The following is a 25114-nucleotide window of genomic DNA, read 5'->3' as shown; positions in this document are numbered from 1 at the left end:
TATTGCAGATTGTGTTGGTCCATTACCAAAGACAAAAACTGGTTATCAGTATTTGTTGACTATCATGTGTACTTCGTCTAGGTTTCCAGAGGCAGTACCACTTAGGAATATAAAAGCTAAAACTGTGACAAAGGCTCTTATAAAATTCTTTACTTATTTTGGATTGCCTAAGGAAATACAAACTAATCAAGGCAGTAATTTTATGTCTGGATTGTTTCAACAGATAGTTTATAAATTGGGAGCTAAGCAAATCACTTCGTCTGCATACCATCCAGAGTCGCAAGATGCCTTGGAGAGGTTTCAGTCTACCCTCAAGAATATGATTAGGACATATTGTGTGGAAAATGAAAGTGACTGGGATGAGGGTATAAACTTACTTTTATTTGCAGTAAGGGAATCAGTACAGGAATCTTTAGGTTTCAGTCCATTTGAACTTGTGTTTGGGCGTAGAGTTAGAGGACCTTTAGCTTTATTGAAAGAACAGTGGATTAGTAAGGAAGTACACACTAATTTGTTGGACTGTTTTGAAATTTAAGGACAGGTTACATAAAGCTTGTAACTTAGCCAAGGAAAATTTAAAATTGGCTCTGGAGAAAATGAAAACTTGGTATGATAAAGAAGCTAGGATGAGGATGTTCAAGCCTGGAGATAAGGTGGTGGTTCTTTTCCCAGTGCAGACAAATCCTTTACAAGCTAGATTTCATGGTCCTTATGAAATTGTGTCTAAAATCAATGATGTGGATTACGTAATAAAAACTCCAGATCATAGAAGGTCAACACAACTTTGCCATATAAATATGATTAAACCATATTTTGGGAAACAATCTGATACTGTGACTGTTGTGGTTAGTGAGAATGAGTTTGATTTAACTAGGAACATGATAGATGATTCATCTGACTTTCATTCTAAATCCAACATTGTTTCTGTTAGGTTACCAAATTCAACCATTCTGGAAAATATGGATGAGAAATTAGCACATTTACAGCTAGAGCAGAAACAACAGATGAAGGAATTAATTTTTAAATATAAGGATTTGTTTCCAGATGTTCCGAGAAGGACTACTATAGCTTCACATGATGTAGATGTTGGAGATGCCAAACCTATTAAACAACATCCATATAGAATGAACATAGAAAAGTGTGAACTTGCTGAGAAAGAAATTGAATACATGTTAGAGAATGATATTATTAGACATTCTAACTCGAATTGGAGTTCACCATGTGTTATGGTGCCAAAACCAGATGGTAGTATTAGGTTTTGTACGGACTATAGGAAGGTGAATGCTGTAACGAAAACAGATGCATATCCAATTCCTAGGGTAGATGATTGTGTAGATAAAGTTGGAAAAGCAAAGTTCCTTACAAAGATTGATTTATTGAAAGGGTATTGGTGTGTTCCATTAACGGACAGAGGTAGAGAGATTTCTGCATTTGTAACTCCATCTGGGTTATATGAGTATAATGTTCTTCCATTTGGGATGAAGAATGCCCCAGGTACTTTCCAGAGGATGATTAACTCTGTGATTCAGGGATTGAAAGATACTGATGCTTATATTGATGATTTAGTGACAGGAAATGATACTTGGGAAGCACACATTATTGCGGTGGAGAAATTATTTGAAAGGCTTTCAAAAGCTAACTTAACTATTAATTTAGCTTAGAGTGAATTTGGACATGCTACTGTGACTTACCTTGGTTATGTTGTGGGTCAAGGTAAGGTAGCTCCTGTTCAGGCAAAGGTTCGGGCAACTTTAGAGATTCCCACTCCAACGGGGAAAAAAAACTCTCAGAAGATTCTTGGGAATGGTAGGATATTATCGAAAATTTTGTAAGAATTTTGCTAATGTTGCCCTTCCATTAACTAACCTTTTGCAGAAGAATGTGAAGTTTGTGTGGACAGTGCTTTGTCAAGAAGCATTTGAAAATTTGAAAACAATGATATGTCAACAACCTGTGCTTAAGGCACCTGACTTTGAAAAACCTTTTTCATTAGCTGTAGATGCTAGTGATGAGGCTGCGGGAGCAGTATTGATGCAAAGGAATGACGGTGATGAGGTTGATCATCCAGTAGCTTACTTTTCTAAGAAATTTAATAAGCATCAAAGAAACTATTCGACAATAGAGAAAGAATTGTTATCTCTTGTTTTAGCTTTAGAATATTTTGAGGTATATGTTGGTACAACTCAAAAACCACTTATTGTTTACACTGATCATAATCCGTTAGTTTTTCTGAGTAAGATGAAAAACAAAAACAGAAGATTATTAAATTGGAGTTTGATGTTAAAAGAGTACAATATTGTGATAACTCATGTTAAAGGTAAAGATAATGTGGTTGCTGATTGTCTATCTCGATGTTGAATGTACAATGTAATTTTTTTTATGGAGTGGTTTTTTTTCTGATTGTAACACTCCTACTGTATTGTGAGTTGTAAGATGTTATATGATGGTATTGTATATAGTGTATGTTATATAATTTATACATTTGTTTTTCTTGTAAGTAATTGTTAAAATTTTTGTTCTTGTCAGACCAAAAATGTTTTTTTCGGAGGGAGGTGTTACGTACTCGTGACATGTGACAGTGGTACCCTTGTCACGTGACTGGGGTTGAAGCTATACTGGACTTGAGGTAATGGTCTTGTGATGGTGGAGTGACATTATTTTCCCACCAGTAGAGGTCATGTGACAGGTTTTTTTTTACAGGGTATAAAAGGAAGACCCCACCCTGTGGGGAGGGGCAGTTTGTGGCTGGATTTGCCATGTTGACTTCATGCCACTGCGTGATTTAATGTGATGACGCAGTTTAGTTGAAAAATGAAGTTGTATCTAATGCCTAAAGTTTAAAAGGTCATTGCCAGCAGTTTCTTTACAATACTGCTAGTTAAGAATTAGTGGAGAGTGAAGATAAGAGTTCGGAACTTAAAGATCGAGGAGAATCGATTTTCGACAGTGGAATGGTTTCGACCTTGTGTGATCCTCATTCGGAAGGATTTTGTTGATTGTTCTCGCGTTAATCTCTGCTGGGATAGCAGGAGATTGAGGACAGTGTGGAAGGAAAGGTCAGTGCCTTTAAACCGTTACGTTTCATAAAATTATTCGTGGGAAGAGTTCGACACCGAGGATTGAAGGAAAACGACGTGGAAGAGGACTTAAATCGCCTTAAAAAGCCTCTCCTTTTAAATGGACTGAGCATTTTGAACTTTAAGCAATATCGCTTTAAACAACTGTTTTTTTGCAACATCACTTTAAGAACTGTTTGAGCTGCATCGCTTTAAGAGCTGTTTTCCAGTTTGTTAACTTTTGGGGGGTTTGTTTTCAGTGTTTAATAAACGTGTTATTTGTTATAAAAACCCTTGCCTAACTCACATATATTTATTGTTGCCTGAATACGTAACAATATTCTTTTTACATCGAGCAATAAGATGATCTGCACTGTTCCTATACTGTAAGTGCCTCTATTTGCTATCTTTGCCAAGTTAATGTTAATATCTTTGTTAATGATCCTAATGTGCATGTCAGAGATTAAGCATGAAGTAATACCTAACAGTCATACAGTTACATACGTCTCACGCTGGTTAGAAACTCTTTGGCACCATTCTCCTGCCCCAATTAAGCAAATAGTGTTCCAAATAAATTAAGGGAATCCTGGCTATTTCCTCAATTAGTTTTTGGGTTTTTTTTAAGAGATATCCCAAATAAAAGGTTGCCCCAAAAGACCAATGGCCCAAATAACTGGAATTCACTGTATTTTGTAATTTCCTACTACAGCTCTCAACAAGTTTGATCTAAACCCTACATTTAGAGAATGATATTCCATGATAACCAAGGAGCTCTGTTCTGCAATTCCTCTTAGTTCAGGATAATTAGTTAATGAGAAATAAGTAAACATACACTTCTATATGACTGTGATGCCATAAGAAAGGAAAAAAAGATGCAACAATTCCTTATTCTAGGTGCTACCAAAGATCTATTGATCTCTGAGTTAAAAACATAGGCAGATAAAGTATTCAAGAAAAGATACAGAATAATTACTTTTAATGATCAAGTCAAAACACATGAGAGCAAAGAGACTGCAGTAAAATTGTATAAAACCAATTTAGGGAACAGGTAGAGTACAATATATAGTTCTAACCTCATTGCTATCTGCTATAGTGGCAGAGTCTAGAACCAGAGGGTATAGCCTCAGAATAGAAGGACATCCCTTTAGAATAGAGATGAGGAGGAATTTCTTTAGACAGGGATAGTGAATCTATGGGATTCATTGCCACTTGTGGCTGTGGAGGCAAGGTCATTGAACATATTTAAAGCAGAGGTTGATAGGTTTTTGGTTAGTCACGGTGTCAAAAGGCTACGAGGAGAAAGCAGAAGAATGGGATTGACAGGTATAGTAAATCGGCCATAATGGAATGGTGGAGCAGACTCAATGGGCCAAATAACTCTGCTCCTAAGTCTATGTTTATGGATATTCAAGTACTAGTATGTGTACAGGGCAGATTTACAAGCATTTAATGGGCTTGTAAAATGTAGTTAAGATGAAAGGTTGAAATTGTTTTAAGTAATATGGGAAACAGATTCAGTTGAAGCATTTTCTTTTGTGAGAGATCTATACTGCGCATGTTAAGGACCAATTTTCAGTTAATAATTATTAGCTGTACAAACTGGAAGGATTCGAGGAGAACTGAAGACATTTTCATTGCACTCAATGGCTCTTATACACTCTTTCCCCGAGAGGTAGGTTAAGAGGAACCTTTAGCAAATTTTAAAAGTATTTGTGTAAGAATCTTAGGTACATCTACCAAGAGCTGAAACATGAAATCAGAGAAATAGACAGCTTTTTTGAATAAACTGTGCTGAAAGGCCTCCTGCAGTAAATTAGAATTTTACGTTCCTGAAACTTGTAGGGTTTTTTTTTTGGGGGGGGGCACATTTTGTTTGAGAGAGGAAGAAATGGGCATTGGAAAACCAGCCCCTTGTGGAGTTCTGAGATACAGACCCAGAATGCACAATCATTTTTAGAGTTCATATCCAACAAACTGAAATACCAGAATGGATATAGTATGGCAGGTAGACTTGGAAGGGAAGCAAAGTAAATCAGTTTGCATCAAAAAGGCCTTTGTAACTTCCAACCTTATTAGCAACTGCTGAAATCTAGACAACATTGAGTCAATGGCGAGGTACTCATCTGCCATTACAAGTGCTAACTTGAAAGAAACACAGCTATTCTGAAGTGTCTACGATATTCATCCGTCAAGTTTCAAGCTGATTTTGTTTTGTGATTACAGTACTTACTCTTTCCTCCAGATAATAACAAAATTGCATTGTGAACCATTTTTAATACCAATCATTAAGGAGCAAGCCTTGTAGAAAGATCATATATTGCGTTCCATGAAAGTGTGATCAAAGAGATCTGCTCACTCAGCAGGCATGTGGTTTCACTGATGTAATTTTGCATTAATATTACAATAATTGTTTACAAATTACAGTTGGTGCTGAGGTGTTTCCATTAAGTCCAATCACTGACCTTGAACAACTTAGTACATATTGACACAGATAAAAATGTAAGGCACATGATTATATTAAATATGAATTAACATTTCCAAGAATTAAAAAATGGGGAGGATAAACAACTACTGATTTCTCACTATATTAATGATGTTTCTTGGCAATGAGCTCCCATCCATCCCTTATAGCAGTGGCATTTGAACTGCTCTTTCATGCTTTGCACATCTTCCAAACACAAGGCTCCACGGGCTGTTAATGCAGAGCCAGAGGATGTAAGAACAGAGATAATCTCAAAGCTTCTGGGACTGAGATGGAGATAGCTTTGGGATTCAGGGTCTTGCCGCATGCATCGTCCATGGCCACTGCACATAACTTTGCTGCATAACGTAGCAGCTACAGTTGTATTGAGAACATATCTTCCAAGCTCCTGATCAATGTAATCTTTCAGTGCTTCACATCTCTCCTGATAGAAAAGCACAAAACAAAATAAAAGCCTGCATTAAAACATTTAACCACTGATTTAACACTCAACTTTACAGGAAAAAAACCCACAAATTTTAAAGCTACAGACATTCTAAAGGATTTCTAGAGTTGCATGTAGGCTCTTTAATCCATGAAGAGATCCTAGTGGATAACTTGACCTGGATTTGACACATAGTGAAGGAAGAAAAATGCTAATAAGTTCTGTTGTGGTTCATTGTGGAACATAGAATGTAGCTCACAGCAAGAGTGTTAGACCAAAATATATAGGTGCAGAATTAGACCATTAATTCCATCAAGTCCTCTCTGCCATTCCATCATGGCTGATTTGTTGTCTCTCTGAACCCCATTCTCCTGCCTTCTCCCCGTAATCAAGAATTTATCAACTTCCACTTGAAATATACTCAATGATTTGGTCTTCGTAGCCATTGTGACAATGAATTCCAGAGATTCACCACCCTCTGGCTAAATAATTCCTCTTCATTTCTGTTCTCAGTCTGTTAGTTACCATTCTTAGTCCATGGGCCTTTGTCTGCTTTTCTTCTTATTCAATCAGTGGATGTTGCCTTTAATTGTCCTTACCTAATTGCCCCTGAGTAGGTGGTGGTGGTCTACCTTCTTGAATCTCTGCAGTCCTTGAACTCTGGCTGAACCCAGAATGATTTTGACTCAGTGACAGTGAGAAAACAGTGATATATTTCCAAGTCAGGATTGTGTGTGGTTTAGAGGTGTTGGATCTGACTATTTAATTTTTAGATTAGACTGTTTAATTGTTATTGTTATTTTCTTAACAGTTTTACAATTAATTATCTGCTTGTATTTTACGTAGTTTTTTATATGTATCTGTAAGTTTAATATGCCTCTAGTGGTTATACAAAGTATAATTCTGGAAAGCTCTGGAAGCTTCTTTATACTGCATTGTTTGAATAAGAGCTTTATCACTGGTTAACTTGAATAATAGCTTTCTAATTGGGTAATTCTTACCATTAAATTTGAATGGAATTTCCTTATCTCTGTGGTTTAAAAAAAGCTGTTCTTTGCTAGGCACCATCTTAGTTTCTTTCTCACCACTTTGCTTAGTTTATCCTCTGTCACTCTGTTCAACTTTCCTTTGTAAATGGAAATGCTTAATAAAACAATCTTGAAGCAACAAGTTTTGGACTTCTTTCCTGACTTCTGAAAGAGCCTTGGATTAACCATCAGAGGGCAACAACATGTAGTGGTGTTCCCATGCATTTGCTTCCATTGCCCTTCTAGCCAGTAGAGGTGGTTGGTCTGGAAGGTATGAGGAGTCTTAGCGAGTTGCTACAGGGGAACCTGTAGATGGTACAAACTAGAGTGAGTGGTGGAGTGCTTCATGGTAGAGTGTGAATGATTGTGCCTACTAAGAAGACTGCTTTGTCCTCTATGATATTGAGCTTCTTAAGTGTTATTGAAGCTGCTCTCATCCTGACTTGTAGATTGTGGCAGACTTTGAGGAGATAGGAAGCAAGTTGCTCACACTGAATTCCAAGCCTCTGACCGGCTCTTGTAGCCACTTTGTATATTTATTTATTTAGAAATACAGAGTGGAATTAGGCCCTTCCAGCCCTTCAAGACATGCCACTCAGCAAACCCTACAACCCTACCTATCATAGGACAACTTACAGTGACCAACTAACCTACCCAGTAGGTCTTTGGGCTGCTGGAGAAAACCGGAGCACCTGGAGAAAACCCATGAATTCCACGGGGAGGATGTACAGAGACTCCTTACAGAGGACACCAAGATTAAACTCTTAACTCTGATGCCCTGAGCTGTAATAGCATTGTGCTAACTGCTACCCTACTGTGGCACTCTGTGTATGGCTACTGCAGTTGTTTCTGGCCATTGGTAACCCCATTCGATAGTGGGAGATTTAGTGAAGGTCGTGCATTGAATGAAGTTGATATCTGGATTTCTCTTGTAGCATTTTATTATGTAGTGTGAATGTAACTTGCCATCTATCAGCCCAGGCCTGTTCCGGTTGCTTCATTATCCGAAGAGTCAGAAATGGTACTAAGCATTTGTGCAGTCATCAGCAAACATCTTTATGTCCGACCGTATCATTAAAGGAAGATCACTGATAAAGCAGCTGAAGATGGTTGGACTTGGGTCACTACCCTGAGGAATTCCTGGGGAGATGTCTTGTGGCTGAAATTATGGATCTCCAACCACCATAGCCACCTTCCTTTGCACTAGGTTTGATTCCAACCTGTGGAGATTTTCCCCCCAATGCCCACTGACTCCAGTTCAGTTGGATTGCATACTTAATCAAATTCAGCCTTAATGTCAATGGCAGTCACTCATACTTCACCTCTGGAGTTCAGCTGTTTTGTCCACTTTTAGACAAAGGCTGTAATGAAATCAGGAGCTGATTGTCTTTGGTGGAACCCAAACTATCCTTCTGTGAGCAGGTTGTTGCTAAACAAGTGCTGCCTGACCACCTCCTCAATAACTTTGCTCATGATACAAAGGAGCCTCATGAGGTGTTACTTGGCCAGGTTGGATTTGTACAGTGCACGGTACACCTGGGCAATTTATTTATTGATCTCATTACTGGAGATCCAGTATCACTAGACCCTGCCACTTTGATTTAGACTAAGCCTTCATTAACCTGGTCCAACGTACTTGCTTCTATTGAGATGTATTCCTATTAAACATGTTCACGATCACAAAACATCATGATGTAATTGAAAGTATAAAATATTCCATTTTTCTTATATTCCAATGTATCAAAACTGCTGCACTACTTGCCTGAAATTATTTACTGCTATGAGAATGAAATACTCACCCTGGTGCGTGAGTTGGCCATGTCCCCCCATAGAACCACTCCACAAGTTCCCATGGCAGCACTCTCCCCAATGGTGTGTATCAAGTCTGCCTGGAAGGAAAAAGAAGATGCTAATTAAATACCATATATTGATTGGATCATCTTCCTCATAGTTATGAAGTCATACAGCACAGAAAAAGGTCCTACAGCTCATCACACCCATGACCATCAGTTATTCATCTAAACTCCTCCCAATTCAAGTGTTCCTTTAGATATTGTGAGTATACCTGCTTTCAGCATTATGCTTCTGTGTGAAGAATATTCTTCCTCAGATTCCTTTTAAAACTCCTCTTTCTTACCTTAAACTTATGTCTAGTTCTCTACAGAAAAACAGCACCATAAGAAAGCCAATGAAATGGAGAAGCTCTCTAGAGATCTTGAACCACATGTTAAAGGTGATGAAAAGTTTGTGAGCTTCTGGTTGCCTCCACACACAGCTTTCACACAGGATGCCTCACTTAGTTTATTTTAGGCTAATAGTAATACAGTAAGTGGTCCACAAGAATATTCTCTCAGCCAGACTCAATAGGCTTCCTGGACTGTCAACTTACTAAACTACTGATGCACCTACAACCCATCCTTTCGGAGGGCATTGATATCTTGGCTTCTGTTAATGGAAAAGTGGAAAGATTTCAAAATGCCTGCTCATTTACAGGAGCTGAACTGTATGCTTCCCATGACTCCTGGACAAGCTGTGGTAGAAAGGATCATATTGTGGAGGAGCGGTTCAGAAATATTCCTCAGTGTATCTCCAAAGGAAAATCTACTCCACTGCATTAGAATTCAAAATTGCTACTTCACTGGGCCAATTGCTCTGTACAGAGTACCTATTTGTCCTTTAACCTTAACATTTAGGTGTAGTTTTTAATCTGTTCTGAGAACCATCTCTATCTACTGTTGGAATCCCTGGCTAGTGAAGAATGAAAATGGAGAAGGAGTATTTGAAAGAAAGGTTAAGACTTGTGTTCGTTGGTGAGGAGTGCATAGAAGCCTTGTGTAAAATGTTTAGGAAGTGCATCACCTCCCAAGTTGCCCACTCATCAAACAGCTTCTGCCTAACCTGTGGTAAAGACTGCAGGTTCCGCATTGGCTTCATTGGCCATGTGAGAATTCACAGAATTAGAGCTGAAGCAAGTTATTTATTTATTATTTGTTGAGATACAGTGTGGAATCGGCCCTTTGAGCTGCGCTGCCCAGTAGCCCCTAGTTCAGGGGTGGCCACCCTTTTACATTCCATGCATCAATTTTTTCACACACACATTCAGATGCACCATACAACTCTTGTACTCCTGTTCAGTTCTTGTAAAAATATGTTAATATAGACATATTTAGCATTTTTACATGATATATTGATTTAATATAAAAACAAGATAAAAATTACTTAATGAGACTTTTAACAAATATATTTTGTCTTTTGATTTTTTTCCTTTTTCTTAATCACATTCTTTCCGTAACTCAGACCCAAGCACTAGCTTCAGTTTTCCTTCTATTTCAGTCTGATGTTGTGTTTTATAGTGTCTATTAAGATCACGTCTTCTATTACATGAGAAAGTATTTTCACAAACAATGCACAACGGTTTTCCTGTCTCATTTTCCCACTGTTCATTGAATTCACGCTTACTATCACTTTCTGCTTTTCTTTTGCTCATTTTCTTTTGCACTGTGATGGGTAACTGAATGTAAAAACAAGGCTTAATTTTCGAAAAAGAACAAAATTGCAAATGTTCACAAAGGACAAACATAGCGCACGAGTGTCAATTGTAAACTGACTGGCAAAAACCTACAACGCACCGCTGGTGCAGACACCTGGCGCCTCAGGGTCAAGCAAGTATCAAACGTGTATTGAACAGTTATGGAACGACTGTAGAACAAAAGTCCTTCTTCCCTAGTTTGACTCATTGAACGTTTTTTTTTAACTGAAAACAGATTAATGTGAAAGAAGATAACATTCGCCAAAAGATGTTCATGAAATAATAAAATCGCTAAAAATAATTGCTAAGTCTTAGATTTATTCTCAGTAAAACCCATTTCTAGCTCTAAGCTACTTGAATTCCTGTTATAGATTTTTTTTCTACAAATCGATTTTTGGTGAATACTTTTTGCATGAGTAGGCTTACTTTTTTATTATCATCACTGGGGTGCGATGTGCCAGAAGAAACCTACACTTTAGCAAGGAAAACAAACTCCTTACAGACGGCTTTGGAATTGAAATCCGACTTCCAACACCCCAAGCTGTAATAGCATCATGCTAACCGTTGTGCTCCAGGATGGCCATCCTGGATAATCATCCTAAAGCAAAACCTTGCTCTCATGTAGAACTTTGAACAAAATAATATATCTCAATGAGTTATCAAATAAGTAGATACAAAATAAGGGAGGGAATTTCAGACTTCCACAGGCAGGTACCTCTCAGTCTCCACCCAGCTAACAGGAATCACCTGCCACTTGTTTCCAACTCAGCTCTCATCCACAGTCCTTGTTCACTCATTTGAACCAGCTAGTCTCAGCCAGTTGTACCTTGCCTTCATTTACATTTTGTTGTGGCCCTTTGTAGATTGTTATTTTGCAGTTTATTAGTAAAATACCATTTACTGATAAATTATCTCCACTGTTCTGCTTTTCTGTCAAACCTCCTTCTGCATATCCTGACGGGATGGGTGAACCAGCAACTGACCCAGCAGAGTTCGTTTGCTTGAAGGAAATCATGTCAACACATGCAAATGAACCAGCTAGCCTTCAGTTATCTAGTGGCTCTGTCGAGTTAAGTATGTATTCTCTTGTTTTATGGCCCCTCATGGCTTGTTAATTTGCAGTTTATTATTAAAGTTATTGCTCACAACTAAATCATCTCAGTTGCTCTGCATTTGGGTCAAGTCTCTTAAATTTTCTGACAAGAAATCCCAGAGTTCAAGGCTGCATATAAATTGAAACAAGCCAGTCCTAGATATTTTCATGCAGTGTAGTGTAACCAAGGAGGAATTTTGCTTCTTCCCACCTTTTCTCCCAATCTTTGCCTGCTCCCGAGCATGGGTAGAGAGGGAGAAAACAATGTTAATGCCAAGATTGGATCAGCACGATCCGTCTGATCATGCTGGCAAAGCTGGCTCAAGGGACAGATTGGCATAATCTTTCTCTTTATTTCTTATGTATGTAACCTATCCACATTAGAGGACTGCTCAAATATTCAAATTACTGAGAACAAAACTGGGACTTCATCACTCAGTCTACGGTAGCTGAATCATTTTACTTGAATGCCCTTTCACTTTGGGCAAGATGATCTACTGAAAGACATTTCATCTTACTTACTACTTTCTTGCTTACCTCAGTAAGGAAGTCAAGTGAATGTATATACACAAATCTGGCATATGCCAAAACAGGCAGGGATTCACTGACTTGATTAAGGGCAGCAACACGGAGGGCCTCCTTAATTTGATAGTGAACAAATTTTTGAGTATTAATTGTGGACTTCATATCCTCTTTGATGTAGATGCTGGGATACAGGATTCGTGATACTTTCCAGAGCCACGATAGCTGGCTATTTCTTAGAACATCTTTTGGATTGCAGTGACCTGTGTAGTTGGTTGGTGCATCCTCTTTAAAGTAATTGTAGCATTCTGGGAATTTATAGAAGCCCCAGAATCCCTTTGGTCTCAGTTTCTGTCCTAGTTTTAGTGTTTCACTCATAAATTTTTTTGCAGCATTTTCAAATTCTTCTATGGCTAACTGGACAACCTTCCTTTCAGGTAAATAAGGGAATTTTCTTCTAACCAATTCTTCAGATTTTTTCCTGTAGATATCCATAAATCCCCAGTTACGGTCCCAGAGTGGTCGCCATTCTTCCCAATCTATCACAGCAAGACCATGAAAGTCCACATCTAGTAAATTATTAATGTCTTCTGCAGCCTTCTTGAGGTGTTCAGTCAGACTGGCAATCTGGACAAGGCCATCGTTCACTGGAATCAAGTCCTTAGTGTAGAATGGGTAACGACCCAATTTTAACTTATAGAATATAGTAATATTTTTCCCCACAAAGCTCTCATGTTCATTTTCAACAATATCAAAAACACTCAGATCCAACTCAATGTTAAACTTAGTTTTACATTGTGCAGAAGGTGTGTTCCAGACCACAACGAATGGCTTATTGTGGATAATTGGTGAGGCTGCTGCTGGCTTGAGTGTTTCTCCCCATATTATGTCTGGATAGGTCGAGAGGAAAAATAAGGTGCACATGGGTAATGCAAGACTGGATACCATGACGCTGGTTCTTTCTTCAATGGCAGATGAACTCTTTCTGATCGGATCATTCTGTAAGATATGAATTAAAATAAACTTATTTGAAACTGAAGAAATTTTCACACAGAATTACACTCTGTAAGTCATAACAGTTGACCCTTAAGTCTTCTCTGTCACTCAGTAACATTATGGCTAATGGAAACTTAAATTTTGGAATCTGCAGTAACAAATAATCTATTGGAGAAACTCAACAGGCGGAGCAGCATCTAGGAGGAAAGGAATTGTTGATTATAGGCAAGTAGTAGTAGCTCAGGGAGGGAAGTTGAACCGGAGTTGGGAGAGAGAGGCAAGACTACAATAGATGGAAGTAGACAAAAGGATAAAGAACAAAAATGAATAAAAATACAGATGGGGCTAGGTGGGGGGAGGATGTAAAAATTGGAGACAGCTGCTCTAGTGGGATAATCAGGAGCGTAAGGCACTTCCAGTGCTGGAACTAATGTAACATTACAACTAAAGGTGCACTTTCCTGTTTGACCCTATATCCCTCAATTTAATCTGTTCAAATTTCTAACGTTTTGATTCTTAAATACATTCAACAAATAAATATGTACAACATTCCAAGGTAGAGAATTCCAAATTACTGTATTTGCAAACATCTTTTTCTGAGTCTATGACTCCATACTTCATAAGTCTCTCCCAAGGAATCAGCCTACCAGTATAGTATTTATGAAATCCTAAGTTTCATGAGATCAATTCTTCTACTAAATTTTAGCAAGTATGTACCCATCCTATTCTCTCCCTCTACATGTGACGTCCTCCTCGTCAGGATTCAATCTTGGAGGTCTGTCCTGCAGAACCTCCAACTAACTATATACTTTCTTGAGCATTCAGTCCAAAGCTGCACATGATGAGGAGGCATTTCTTTAGCCAGAGGTCAGCGAATCTGTGGAGTTCATTGCCACAGATGGCTGTGGAGGTCCAGTCAATGGATATATTTAAAGCAAAGGTTGATGGGTACATGATTAGTAAGGGTGTCAAAGGTTATGGGGAGAAGGTAGGAGAATAGGTTTGAGAGGGATAATAAGTCAGCCATGATTGAATTGTGGAGCTGACTCGATCGGCCAAATGGCCTAATTTTGCTCTTGTGTCTTATGATATACAGATATGGTCCTGCTGAACCCCCGAGCATTCACTGAATGAATTCTCTCTCCTATAATTCAATCTCCTTGCAACAAATGCCAAATTAATGTTTGCCTTCCTATTGCTTGATGTACTTGCATGTTACACTTCGTGTGACATCTTGCAGAAATCTTTCTTTGCTTTAATCTTGCTGGTTTTTCACTATTTAAAAAATATTGTTATACTATATATCCCATCAAAGTAATTAACCATACATTTTCCCTTATTCCAAGTTCTTTTTAAACATTTACTTGCTTAATCTACCTCTATATTCCTTCGCAGTCTTATTGTGTCCTCCTAATAATTTGTTTTCAATGTATTTTAGGTTTCCTTTTAAAATTCCAAATATCAAATATTTATTCAACTCTCTATCTAACTTGCTAATTATGCTTTTAAGTCTTTATTAAATTTGTTAAATGAAATTTTCTTTCAAAATACTATGTTGACTCTGCCTAATCATATTAAGGTTTTCAAATACAATTACTATTGTGTCCCTAATTTTTCTAATAAATGATGTCAGACCGACTGGCTGTATTTCTCTACTTTTTCTTTCCTTACTTGCGAACGGTTTTACATCTGATACCTTTTAATTCACTGAGACTTTCTATGATCTTAAAATTTAGGAGACTTAAAACAGGTGTTTCTCAATGATTTGGTGAAACTCCTAACCGATGGAATTCTTATTCAAAGATCAATAGATCTGCATGGCAAAGAAGATACATTGGAAACAATGAAGAACATTGCATTATATATCATGTCTGTATAACTGCTGACAATGAAATGGCCTTATAGGATATTGCTGCAACTTTTACAAATGATTTTCAAGTCACAATGTTAACAGTTTCTTTTCAGAAACAATCTAAAACCATTTGAGTAGAAGCATTAACATCCAAACATGGACAACTCTAGTACACTGATCAAATTTTGGAAGTATATTTATTTGTTTATGATGAATATTAAGGAAATTTAAGTCAGATTGTACAATATGGCATTAAATTTGAAAGTAATAAGCTTAGTCTGAAAAATACTTCAATATAAAGGCAAGTATAATACTCACCACAGGCATGTCTGTGAGCTTGCAGTAGAGAGAGCAGAGAAAACTAACTGACACATCACATCCTGAAAGGTTTTGCAACCACTGGTTAAGTGTGGTAGATAAACCCTTCGACTGTTTTGTCCTCTTTGACTTGTTGACCATTATGTCACCTTCAATGTTTAACATCATTTAACAATATCATGATCAGTCAGATAATTTAAGAAGTTTCATATCTTGTTAAATTGTGTTTTTTTAATCATTAACCAATATTTTGATCGTTCACCTCTAGTTCTAAAAGTAGTTCAATCAATATTTATTTTATTAAACTCCTCTAAAAGCCATTTTGTTTTAGTGTTGATGTACTATTTTGCTCAAGGATAATAACACTTGCAAACAAAGTGTTGCTAGTGGTTATGAAGGCTACAAAACAAGGAAATCATGGTCAAAAAGAATTTTCTAAACAAAATATACTTTATTCAAAAATAAAATTATATACAACTATTCAATGACTTTCAATTCTTTACAGTTATTACCGTTACTGTTTTAACATTCTCAAAATTCAAAGTTTTGCCACCCACGTGGCACTCTGTTCTTTCATATTTACATTCAGTGGGGTATACCCCCAACCCCCCTACCCCTCAACTCCTGCGGGAGAAGAACCCTAGACTGTGGTCCTTCCCCACCGGGCCCTTGCGGTGGCTGCACTGAGTTTGAGTGCGTCCCTCAGCACGTACTCCTGCAGCCGAGAATGTGCCAGTCGGCAGCATTCCCCCCACGGACATCTCCGTGTGCTGGAAGATCATCAAGTTTCGGGCCGACCAAAGAGTGTCTTTGACTAAGTTGATGATCTGCCAGCAGCACCGGATGTTGGTCTCGGTGTGCGTCCCCGGGAACAGCCCGTAGATCAGAGAGTCCTCTGTTACGCAGCTGCTGGGGATGAACCTCGACACTGCCCCTTCCATCCTCCTCCACATCTTCTCCACAAACCCACGGTGTGCAAAGAGGTGGGCCACCAACTCCTCCTCTCTGCAGTCCTCCCATGGGCAGAGGTGTGTGGAGACGACGTTCCGGGCGTACAGGAGGGATCAGACTGGGAGGGCCCCTCTCACCGCCAACCAGGCGAGGTCTTGGTGCCTGTTGGTGAGGTCTGACGATGAGGTGTTTTGCCAGATGAACTGGACAGTCTGCTCAGGGAACCACCCCACTGCGTCCATCACATCCTGCAGTGCCTGCAGGACCTTACGTGCTGACCATTGCCTGGTGGCCCTGTAGTCAAAGGCGTTGACCTGAAAGAACTTCTCTATGAAGGACAGGTATGGTGGCAACGACCAGCTGACAGGGGTGTTGCACGGTAAAGGGGCCAGACCCATCCCTCGTAGCCAGGGCGACAGGTAGAACCTGGGCACGTAGTGGTACTTGGTGCCCACGTACCTGGGATCCACACACAACCTGATGCAGCCACACACGAAGCTGGCCATCAGGGTGAGGGCGACATTGGGGACGTTTTTGCCCCCGTTGTCCAGGGACTTGTGCACGGTGGTCCGTCTGACCCGCTCCATCTTGGATCCCCAGACGAATCTGAAGACGGCTCGGGTGATTTCCTAGCTGAAGGAGCGGGGGATGGGCCACACCTGCGCCAAGTACAGCAGCCCTGAGAGCACCTCACACCTGATGACCAGGTTCTTGCCCGCTATCGATAGGGAGCGCCCTCCCCACAGCCCCAGTTTCTGTTTCACCTTGGCAGTCCGCTCCTGCCAGTTCTTGTTGCACGCCTCGGCCCCTCTGAACCAGATCCTCAACACCTTCATGTGATCAGCCCTGATGGTGAAGGGGACGCTGGATCGGTTGGGCCAGTTGCTGAAGAGCATGGCTTCATTCTTTGTGCGGTTGACCCTGGCGCCCAACACCTGCTCGAACTGTTCGCAGATGCTGATCAGCCTGCAAACTGACCTCGGATCAGAGCAGAAGACGGTGACGTCGTCCATGTACAGAGAGGTTTTGACTTGGGTCCCTCCACTGCCTGACAGCGTCACCCCTCTTATGCCCTCATCCCTCCTGATGGCTTCGGCAAAGGGTTCTATGCAGCACACGAACAAGACAGGGGAGAGAGGGCAGCCCTGCCTGACTCCAGACCTGGTGGGGAAGCTGTCTGTTTCCCACACGTTGACCTGGACTGCGCTACAGATGTCCGTGTAGAGCAGTTTGATCCAATTCCATATTCCCTCCCCAAATCCCATTTTGGAGAGTACATCCGCTGTGTTTGTGTGTGATATCCTGTCGAAGGCTTTCTCCTGGTCCAAGCTGACCAGGCAGGCGTCCACCCCCCTGTCCTGCACGTAGGCGATGGTGTCCCTCAGCAGCGCGAGGCTGTCTGAGATCTTCCTGCCCGGTACAGCACAGGTTTGGTCCGGATGGATCACCTGCTCCAGTGCAGACTTGACCCTGTTGGCGATAGACTTGGACAGGATCTTGTAGTCCACATTCAGGAGTAAGATGGGCCTCCAATTTCTAATGTCTTCCCTCTCCCCCTTCTGCTTGTGGATGAGGGTGATGATGCCCGTCCGCATGGATTCTGACATGCTGCCCGCCAGGAGCGTAGTGTTGTACACTTCCAGCAGGTCGGGGCCCATCCGGTTCCACAGAGCCGAATACAACTCGACTGGTAAGCCGTCGCTTCCGGGAGTCTTACCCGACTCAAAGGAACGGACGGAGCCAGTCAGCTCGTCCAGGGTCAGTGGCTGCTCCAGACTCTCCCGCTTGCCGTCGTCTAAGACCTGCGTGATAGACGACAGGAAGTTGCGGGAGGCTGTGGAGTCTGTGGCTTTTTCTCCGTACAGACCGGCATAGAAGGACCTGCAGATCCTCAGTATGTCTGTCTGCGAGGACGCGACTGAGCCGTCCTCTTCCTTAAGGTTGTGGATCACAGAGCTCCCCCTGTGCACCTTCTGGACGAAGAATCCTGAGCACGTCTCGTCCTGCTCCACGGTTCAGACCCTCGATCGGAAGATGATCTTGGAGGACTCGGTGACAAAGTGCTGGGCCTGCCGGCCCTTCACCTCCCACAGTTCCTCCCTGACATCCACCCCCCTCGACTGCAGAAGGAGGAGTTGCTGCAACTCTGTCTGGAGTTTACGCAGTTCCCTCTGCCCCTGCCTTGCTTTCTGGATACCCTTGCGGATGAAGAACCTCTTGATGTTCTCCTTGGTGGCTTCCCACCAATGAACTGGGGAATCAAAGAAGGCTTTCAAGGTTCTCCAACCTGTGTACTCCTCTAGTTCCTCCATGTTCTCTGGGGTCAGCAGCTTGACGTTCAGCTTCCACGTCCCCCTCCCTGCCTTCCGGTCCTCCCGTAGGTGGCAGGTGGCTCGCAGGAGGCAGTGGTCAGAGAGGAACACCAGCGTGACTTCGGTGGTTCTGACCGTGAGGGGCTCTGACAGGAAGAGGAAGTTGATCCGGGAATGGGCTGAGCCGTCCGATCGTGTCCAGGTGGCTTGCGGCTGAGCTCCGCCTGTGGGGGTGCCAAAGGTGTCGCGCAGCTTGGCTATCTTTACCGTATCCATCAGGAGTCTGGAGGTACTGTCCAGCCTGCCGTCGGCGCTGCCGGATCGTCCAGCCGCATCAATGGTGCAGTTGAAGTCTTCAGCCAGAACGACCGGCCGGGACGTCACCAGCAGCGGTGGGAGCTGCTCGAGGACGGCCAGCCGCTCGCTCTGCACGGGGGTGGCGTACACATTGATCAGCCGGAGCAGAGTGCCCGGTATTTGACGTCTGCTACCAGGAGGCACCCGGCAACCACCTCTTTGACTTGAGTGATTGAGAAGCTGCCTCCTCGTAGTAGAATCCCCAGGCCGGAAGCGCGACATTCGTTGTCCCCCGACCACACTGACAAACCCACGGTTTAGCAATGTGACCACCTCCGGTAGTTGCCGAGGTGTGGCAGTCCACACTCCTGGAGGAAGGTCACGTCGGCCTTTACCGAGTCCAAGTACTGGAGCGTGCTGACACATCGCCCGGTCCTCTTCAGACTGCACACATTGATAGATGCCAGTGAAATGTCCGCCATTAAAGTTCTTTATTTCAGCAGCACACTGGCCTTACCTTCGCAGTCCTGAGCCTTCATGCCCATGGCCTTTGTGAAGTCCTTCACCTTCTGTGGGCTCAGGAACTGCAGGTTATTCTCCCCTGGGGGTGGCAGTTCCTGTTCTGTGCCTGGGGGCTTGGTGTCTCCCAGGCCTGCTGCCCCTTCAGGCTGCGAGGTGCTATACGTGTCTCCGCTCCCGGGTTCCCGGAGCTGGGGGTCTCGGTTGTCTCCACCTCCTGTGCTTGTGCTTGGGGGGTGGTCAGCAGACTTTCCCAACTCCCTCTCGTTCTCTCCGCTGGCTTTGTCCGCCGCTTCATCTTCTAGGACAGCTGCTGGCCTCCCCCAACTCCTTCCTCGTCTGACATGGACAGTTTGCTGCAGGCTGCCTGGTCCCCTGCCTTTCTCTTCACGTGCACCTTCCGTTCCGCCCTCTGTCTTTGGCCGGAGCTTTTTGGGCCTTCTTTCGTTTGCGCACAATGCTCCAGCCTTCCTCCCCCTCGGCTCTCCCCTCCTCCATGGACTCCTCCTCCTTTTCCTGTGGAGGGTCCTGGAGGGTCTGCGAGGGGGAGGGGGCCCTCGGGGTGGCTGCGTCTTCTCCTCTGCTGGCGTCCTCCGTTGCTTCGGGTGCCACCTCTGCAGGGGTGGCGGGTATATCCGATCCTGCCGGGGCCCTTCCAATGCCAGCACCTCCCCTGGCCGCCTGTGCATAGGTGCCGGCACGTTTCGGACAGGCCCTGTACAGGTGGTCGGTGTCTCCACAGAGACTGCAGGACTTGGCCTGCGTGCAGTCCTCGGTGAGGTGGCCCTCCACCTTGCAGTTCTTGCAGATTTTAGCCCTGCGACGTGCCCCGCCTTGCCGCAGTTGCCGCACACCCTGGGTTCCCCGGCGTAGACCAGGTAGCCTCGGTTCCCTCCGATGGCGAAGACCGAGGGTGGGTGGACGACGCAGCCGTTGGAGTCCACTCTCTGCTTCACCTTCACCTGCCGTTTGCTGGTCCAGCATCCCCAGGCTGCCCTTCACGTCCAGACAAGCTCCTACGCTCTCCACGTACCGAGCGAGGAATGTAAGGATGTCGGCCACTGGCACGTACGGGTTGAACATGTGCACGGTGGCAGTCCGTTCCTGCTGGGCGGCAGCGAAGAGGGGCTGTGCTTGCAGCAGCGACAGTGGCGCCTCTCTCCCCTTCTCCTGGAACAGCTGGAGCAACTTCTGCCACCCTGCAGGTCGTAGGAAGGTGACATCGAAGAACCCAGCAAAGTCCTGGATGCAGTAGATGTCGTCAATCGTAAATCCACAGCAGTCCAACAAGACCTTCTGTTATCTTCAGTCATCCTGTTCACCGCTGTCGTCGTCGTCGCTGGATGGGGGTGTTAGATTGGGAGCCAATCAGCATTAGGATTCACCCCTGCGTCAGCGCAAAACCTTCTCTGCCTTCCAATCGTCGTGTATCCCAAGGAAACTCCACTTGATCTTAGCCAAAAGGCCGAGAAGCGATTATGGTCAAAAAGAAATTTCTTTTTGTTTGGTAGGGTGGGAGGTGATGACGGGTGGCAGATAAGATTTGAAGTTTCTGGACAAGTTGACAAAGTTGTCACATTTTGTACTTATGGTTTTCTTAGTCCCCCTTTGAGATGAAGGTGAAAGTTGGTTGGGAAGAAAGGGTGTCTTTCTACTGCAGAAAGAAATCCACCAAGAATTTATGATGAACAAAATGCTGGTTTTGTGGATATCTATTTAGAGCGGTTAATGATGGCTTCTCAATTCAGTTAAGCTGAGGTCTGTTTTATGCTACTGGTTCTTGAACTGGTACAACACAAATTAGGAGACCCATTTTTGATCCTCTGTTGACACTGTTGATATCAAGCTGGTGCGTTGCTACTATTGGTCTTATTTCTCCCATTGCTCCAGGAATTTGATCCTCATAACCTTTCTTGGGAAAAGGTGCCTGTGGGTATCTGGTGAAATGAGAAATTACCAGCCATGATGTCCTCTATGCTTGATTGATCTGCTGACACTCAATATGGAATGTCTGTAAGGCCTAGTTACTATGGGTACACTGTTAACTGTGGAATTACTGTCGGCCCTCCTTATCCGCGGGGTACTGGTTCCAAGAGCCCCCATGGATACCAAAAAACGCGGATGCTCAAGTCTTTTATTTAACCTGGCTCAGTGTGGTGGTCTTTAGGACCCAGCGGAACCCTGGACTTTATTTACCATGTCTCAGTGCAGTGAACATTAGGACCTGGCGTAGCTCTGAATCCGCAGTGTTTCTGTTCATGAAAATAATCACAATCACGATTGAAAGTAAGGTGGAAGTAATAAAGCGATCGGAAAGAGGTGAAACGCCTTCGGTCATTGGAAAAGTGTTAGGCTATAGTCGGTCAACAATCGGAACAATTTTAATGGAGCATGTGAAAGACCCTGCCCCGATGAAAGCTACAATTATTACTAAGCAACACAGTGGTTTAATTATTGAAATACATATGTTTCTTAAGTGTTTTATATGCATAGAAAGGTAAAATATGTACTATATACTAAGAAAAATGTTTGACTGACGCTAAATAATACCGGATGTACCTGTTCCGACTTCAAATCCGACTTAAAGACGGACTTAAGAACGGAACTCATTCATAACCCGGGGACTGCCTGTACTTTCAGGTCATTTCTAGATTACTTATAATTCCTAATACAATGTAAATGCTATGTAAATAGTTGTTATACTGTATTGTTTAGGTAATAATGACAAGAAAAATAGTCTGTACATGCTCAAATAACGAGTGCTGGAGAGAGAACTTCCAGGTTTTCCCAATCCGCAGTTGGTTGAATCTGTGCACAAGGAGGGCCATCTGTATTATACACATGAAACTGAAGCCTTTTCGTATCCATCTGTCTGTAAAACATATCATGAGGATATTTCATGGAGGATCAGGGGAGTTCTTGATCCTAAATATTACAGCCAATATTTAGCCATCAAGTCATTTTTAAATGTGTTTGACAGGTTTGATGCCTAGCTGATCTATCAGGTGTGGTGTCTACTTCCAGCATATCTTTATGAGACTGGTTATAGACATGTCTCATGATTGGATTTATACTTGTAAAGCACTGCATGCTTGGGATCATGACACTGAGAATAGGAAGAGTTTTTGGCAAGTGGATTCGTTGGGAATCAGTATTAGGGTCTTCTTCATTAGCAAGTCCCTCAGAGTAGAGGATGACTTACTTCCATTCTGCTTTGGTGGGTTCTGAGGTGCCTAATGATGGCAATATGGGAACTGCAGGGTGTTCCATAGACATAGCATAGCATGTAGGTGAGGTCCACTTCTTTCACTGCATACCTTAGGCTTCTATGCATGGACTTAAGGTTCTTAAACTTCAAATCAGGTTCTTGCATCTCAACACTGCCTCTCCACTTATGCATGCTTGTGCATCAGTGATCCCAGGAGTTAATAGAGATTTTCTATTTCGTCAGGCATGCTTGAGCACATATTTGAATCTTTTTCTTTGTCATATCCTATTGTGCCAGAGCTTGGAACATTTTCGTTCTTGGGAGTCTTGAGTCAAGAATGTGTACAACGTGTGTTAGTTGATTTGAATATACAAGGGCTTCAGTAATGGGGAATGATAAAAATGATCTTTGTTTGTCAGATCTACATTGAGACATACAGTGAAATGCACCATTTGTCTCAAATCAAATCATGCTTACAAAGTCAACATAGCATGTTCACGGCTCACTAACTCTAACCATACGACTTTGGAATGCGGGAGGAGACCGGAACACCCAAAGGAAACTCAAGTGGTCACTGGGAGAATGTGCAAACACCACACGGGCAGTGTCAGGAATTGAACCCTGATTTATAGCTGCTGTTGTAAAGCTTTGTGCTAACCTCTGTACTACCATTCTACCCTTGGGGTGGACACTCATGTTGATTCTATTGTGATTTTGTGGAGATAATGGTGATATTTTTTCAGTGCATTGAGATAGCTACCTCAGATACACAAGAACACAATTAAATAGGATCAGGAGTACACCACCTGGAGCCTCAAGTCTGCCCTAACAATCAATATGATCATGAGAGATCTGTGCTAGCTTTAATTCCTCTACTGTGCCAATTACCTATATCCCCAAATCCCTTGACCTTTCAAATATTTATATACTCCTAACCTTTAATAATGCTCTGGCCTTCACCACCTTCTCGGGCAGAGATTCTCGATATGCACCACTCTCTGAGAGAGGAAATTTCTCTACACCTCAGTTTAAATGACCAGTTCTTTATTTTGAGGCTATGCCCCTTTTGTTCAGATCCTCCCACTAATGAAATCATCTTAACATTCACTTTGTCAAGTCCCTTTGGAATTTTATATGTCTGGGTGACCAGTCAGTATGGATCAGAAACTTCTCCTCCTCAACAGAGGAGTGCCTCAGGGCTGTGTGCTGAGCCCATTGCTATATTTTCCTTATACCTACAACTTCGTGGCTAAGCATTGCTCAAACAGCATCTACAAATTTGATGATGATGCCACTGCAGTTGACAAAGTGACAAGATCCATGCAGGAGTCAGATAGGTCAGTTGAGCGGTGTAACAACAGCCTTGTGCTCAACATCCCTTCATGTTCAGAATGTCCCTACTGAATCTTACCAAAATTTACCAATCCACCATAAAAAGCATTTTGTCTGGATGCATAACGGCTTGGTATGACAATTGCCCTGCACATGACTACAAGAAACTGCAGAGTGCTGTGGACGTGGCTTGCAACTCTTATCTATACTTTTTGCTGCCTCAGTAAAGCAGTCATGATAATCAAAGACACCAGCCATCCCAGACATTAGCTCTTCTCCCCCCTCCCATCGGGCAGAAGATGCAAAGCCCAGAAAGCACTTACCACCAGGCTCAAAGACAGTTTCTATCTTACTCTTCAAATCTTCTATCCAACTCTTCAACTCTATCAGACTCTTCAGCAGACCTCTTGGATGATAAGATGAACTCTTTGTCTCACAATCTACCTCCTTATGGTCCTGCATGGCAATTTTGTGTTATATTTTACACTTTATTCTGCATTGTTATTGTTGTTTGATGTGCTAGATGTGATCTGTATAAACAGTATGCAAGACAACCTTTTCACTGTATCTTTGTTCAGATGACAATAATAAATCAATGCTGTTACAGCTGCCAATTATAAAAGGCACAGCTGGTAAACTTTAAACATTTTTGCAGCCACTGTAGACTGAGGGTTGTCAGGTTGCCTGTGAGGAGCTATTAGAAAACCATCTATTTGGGATCATTTAGAGTTTGGGCATTTATCTTCCAGTGATGCTGATGTTCTATAGCCACTTGAGACAGATTTATGTGTTGGTCAGCCCAGCAGCCATTGGTACCTGTCATAACATGGATGATGGAGACATCTTTATGGGTGTTCATTAAAGCCATACTCCAAACATTCTGTCAAGAGGGGGATTCCCCTCTACATCTTCCTTGCTGATCACACTTTACCTAGCCAGCTGGTGGCGCAATGGTTCCTGAGTTCGAATCCAAGTCGGGCCACCCCCGGGCCGACTGTTTATTCATTTCCATCTGTGCCGGGTTGAGCGTCAAGCTAGCCACTCGGCCTCGTAAAAAAAAAGGGTCAAGTTAGGAACATTCATATCGTGACCCGGTTAATCTGAAAGGAGACCAATCCTGAGACCACGCGCCAGACAAGAATGGCTGACTGTCTGGTGTAACATGCTAAAAAACACACTTTACCTATGAGCTTAA

General features: G+C 42.4%; 1 protein-coding gene across 7 annotated transcripts in view; it reads right to left on the bottom strand.

The window, feature by feature from the left end:
* Window positions 1–4015: 4015 nt before the first annotated feature.
* Window positions 4016–25114, bottom strand: part of LOC140742074 (hyaluronidase-like) — an 88841-nt gene continuing 67742 nt past the window's right edge. For 4 of the 7 annotated variants that reach the window (XM_073072887.1, XM_073072888.1, XM_073072886.1 and 1 more), the window contains 3 exons: window positions 12150–13133; window positions 8790–8879; window positions 4016–5962 (listed from right to left, as the gene is read on the bottom strand). In XM_073072887.1, coding sequence (XP_072928988.1) covers window positions 5639–5962; window positions 8790–8879; window positions 12150–13133 — 1398 coding nt within the window. In that variant the 3' untranslated portion in view covers window positions 4016–5638. Of the gene's footprint in view, window positions 5963–8789; window positions 8880–12149; window positions 13134–13847; window positions 14003–15300; window positions 15403–24850; window positions 24965–25114 lie in introns of those variants that run through there. The other 3 variants (XM_073072891.1, XM_073072890.1, XM_073072893.1) reach the window with 3 other exon arrangements.

The sequence above is a fragment of the Hemitrygon akajei genome, chromosome 19 (assembly GCF_048418815.1).
Source record: "Hemitrygon akajei chromosome 19, sHemAka1.3, whole genome shotgun sequence".
NCBI classification, from domain to species: Eukaryota; Metazoa; Chordata; class Chondrichthyes; order Myliobatiformes; family Dasyatidae; genus Hemitrygon; species Hemitrygon akajei.
Note: the sequence above shows the minus strand (reverse complement) of the source record. Positions and strands in the feature narration are given on the sequence as shown.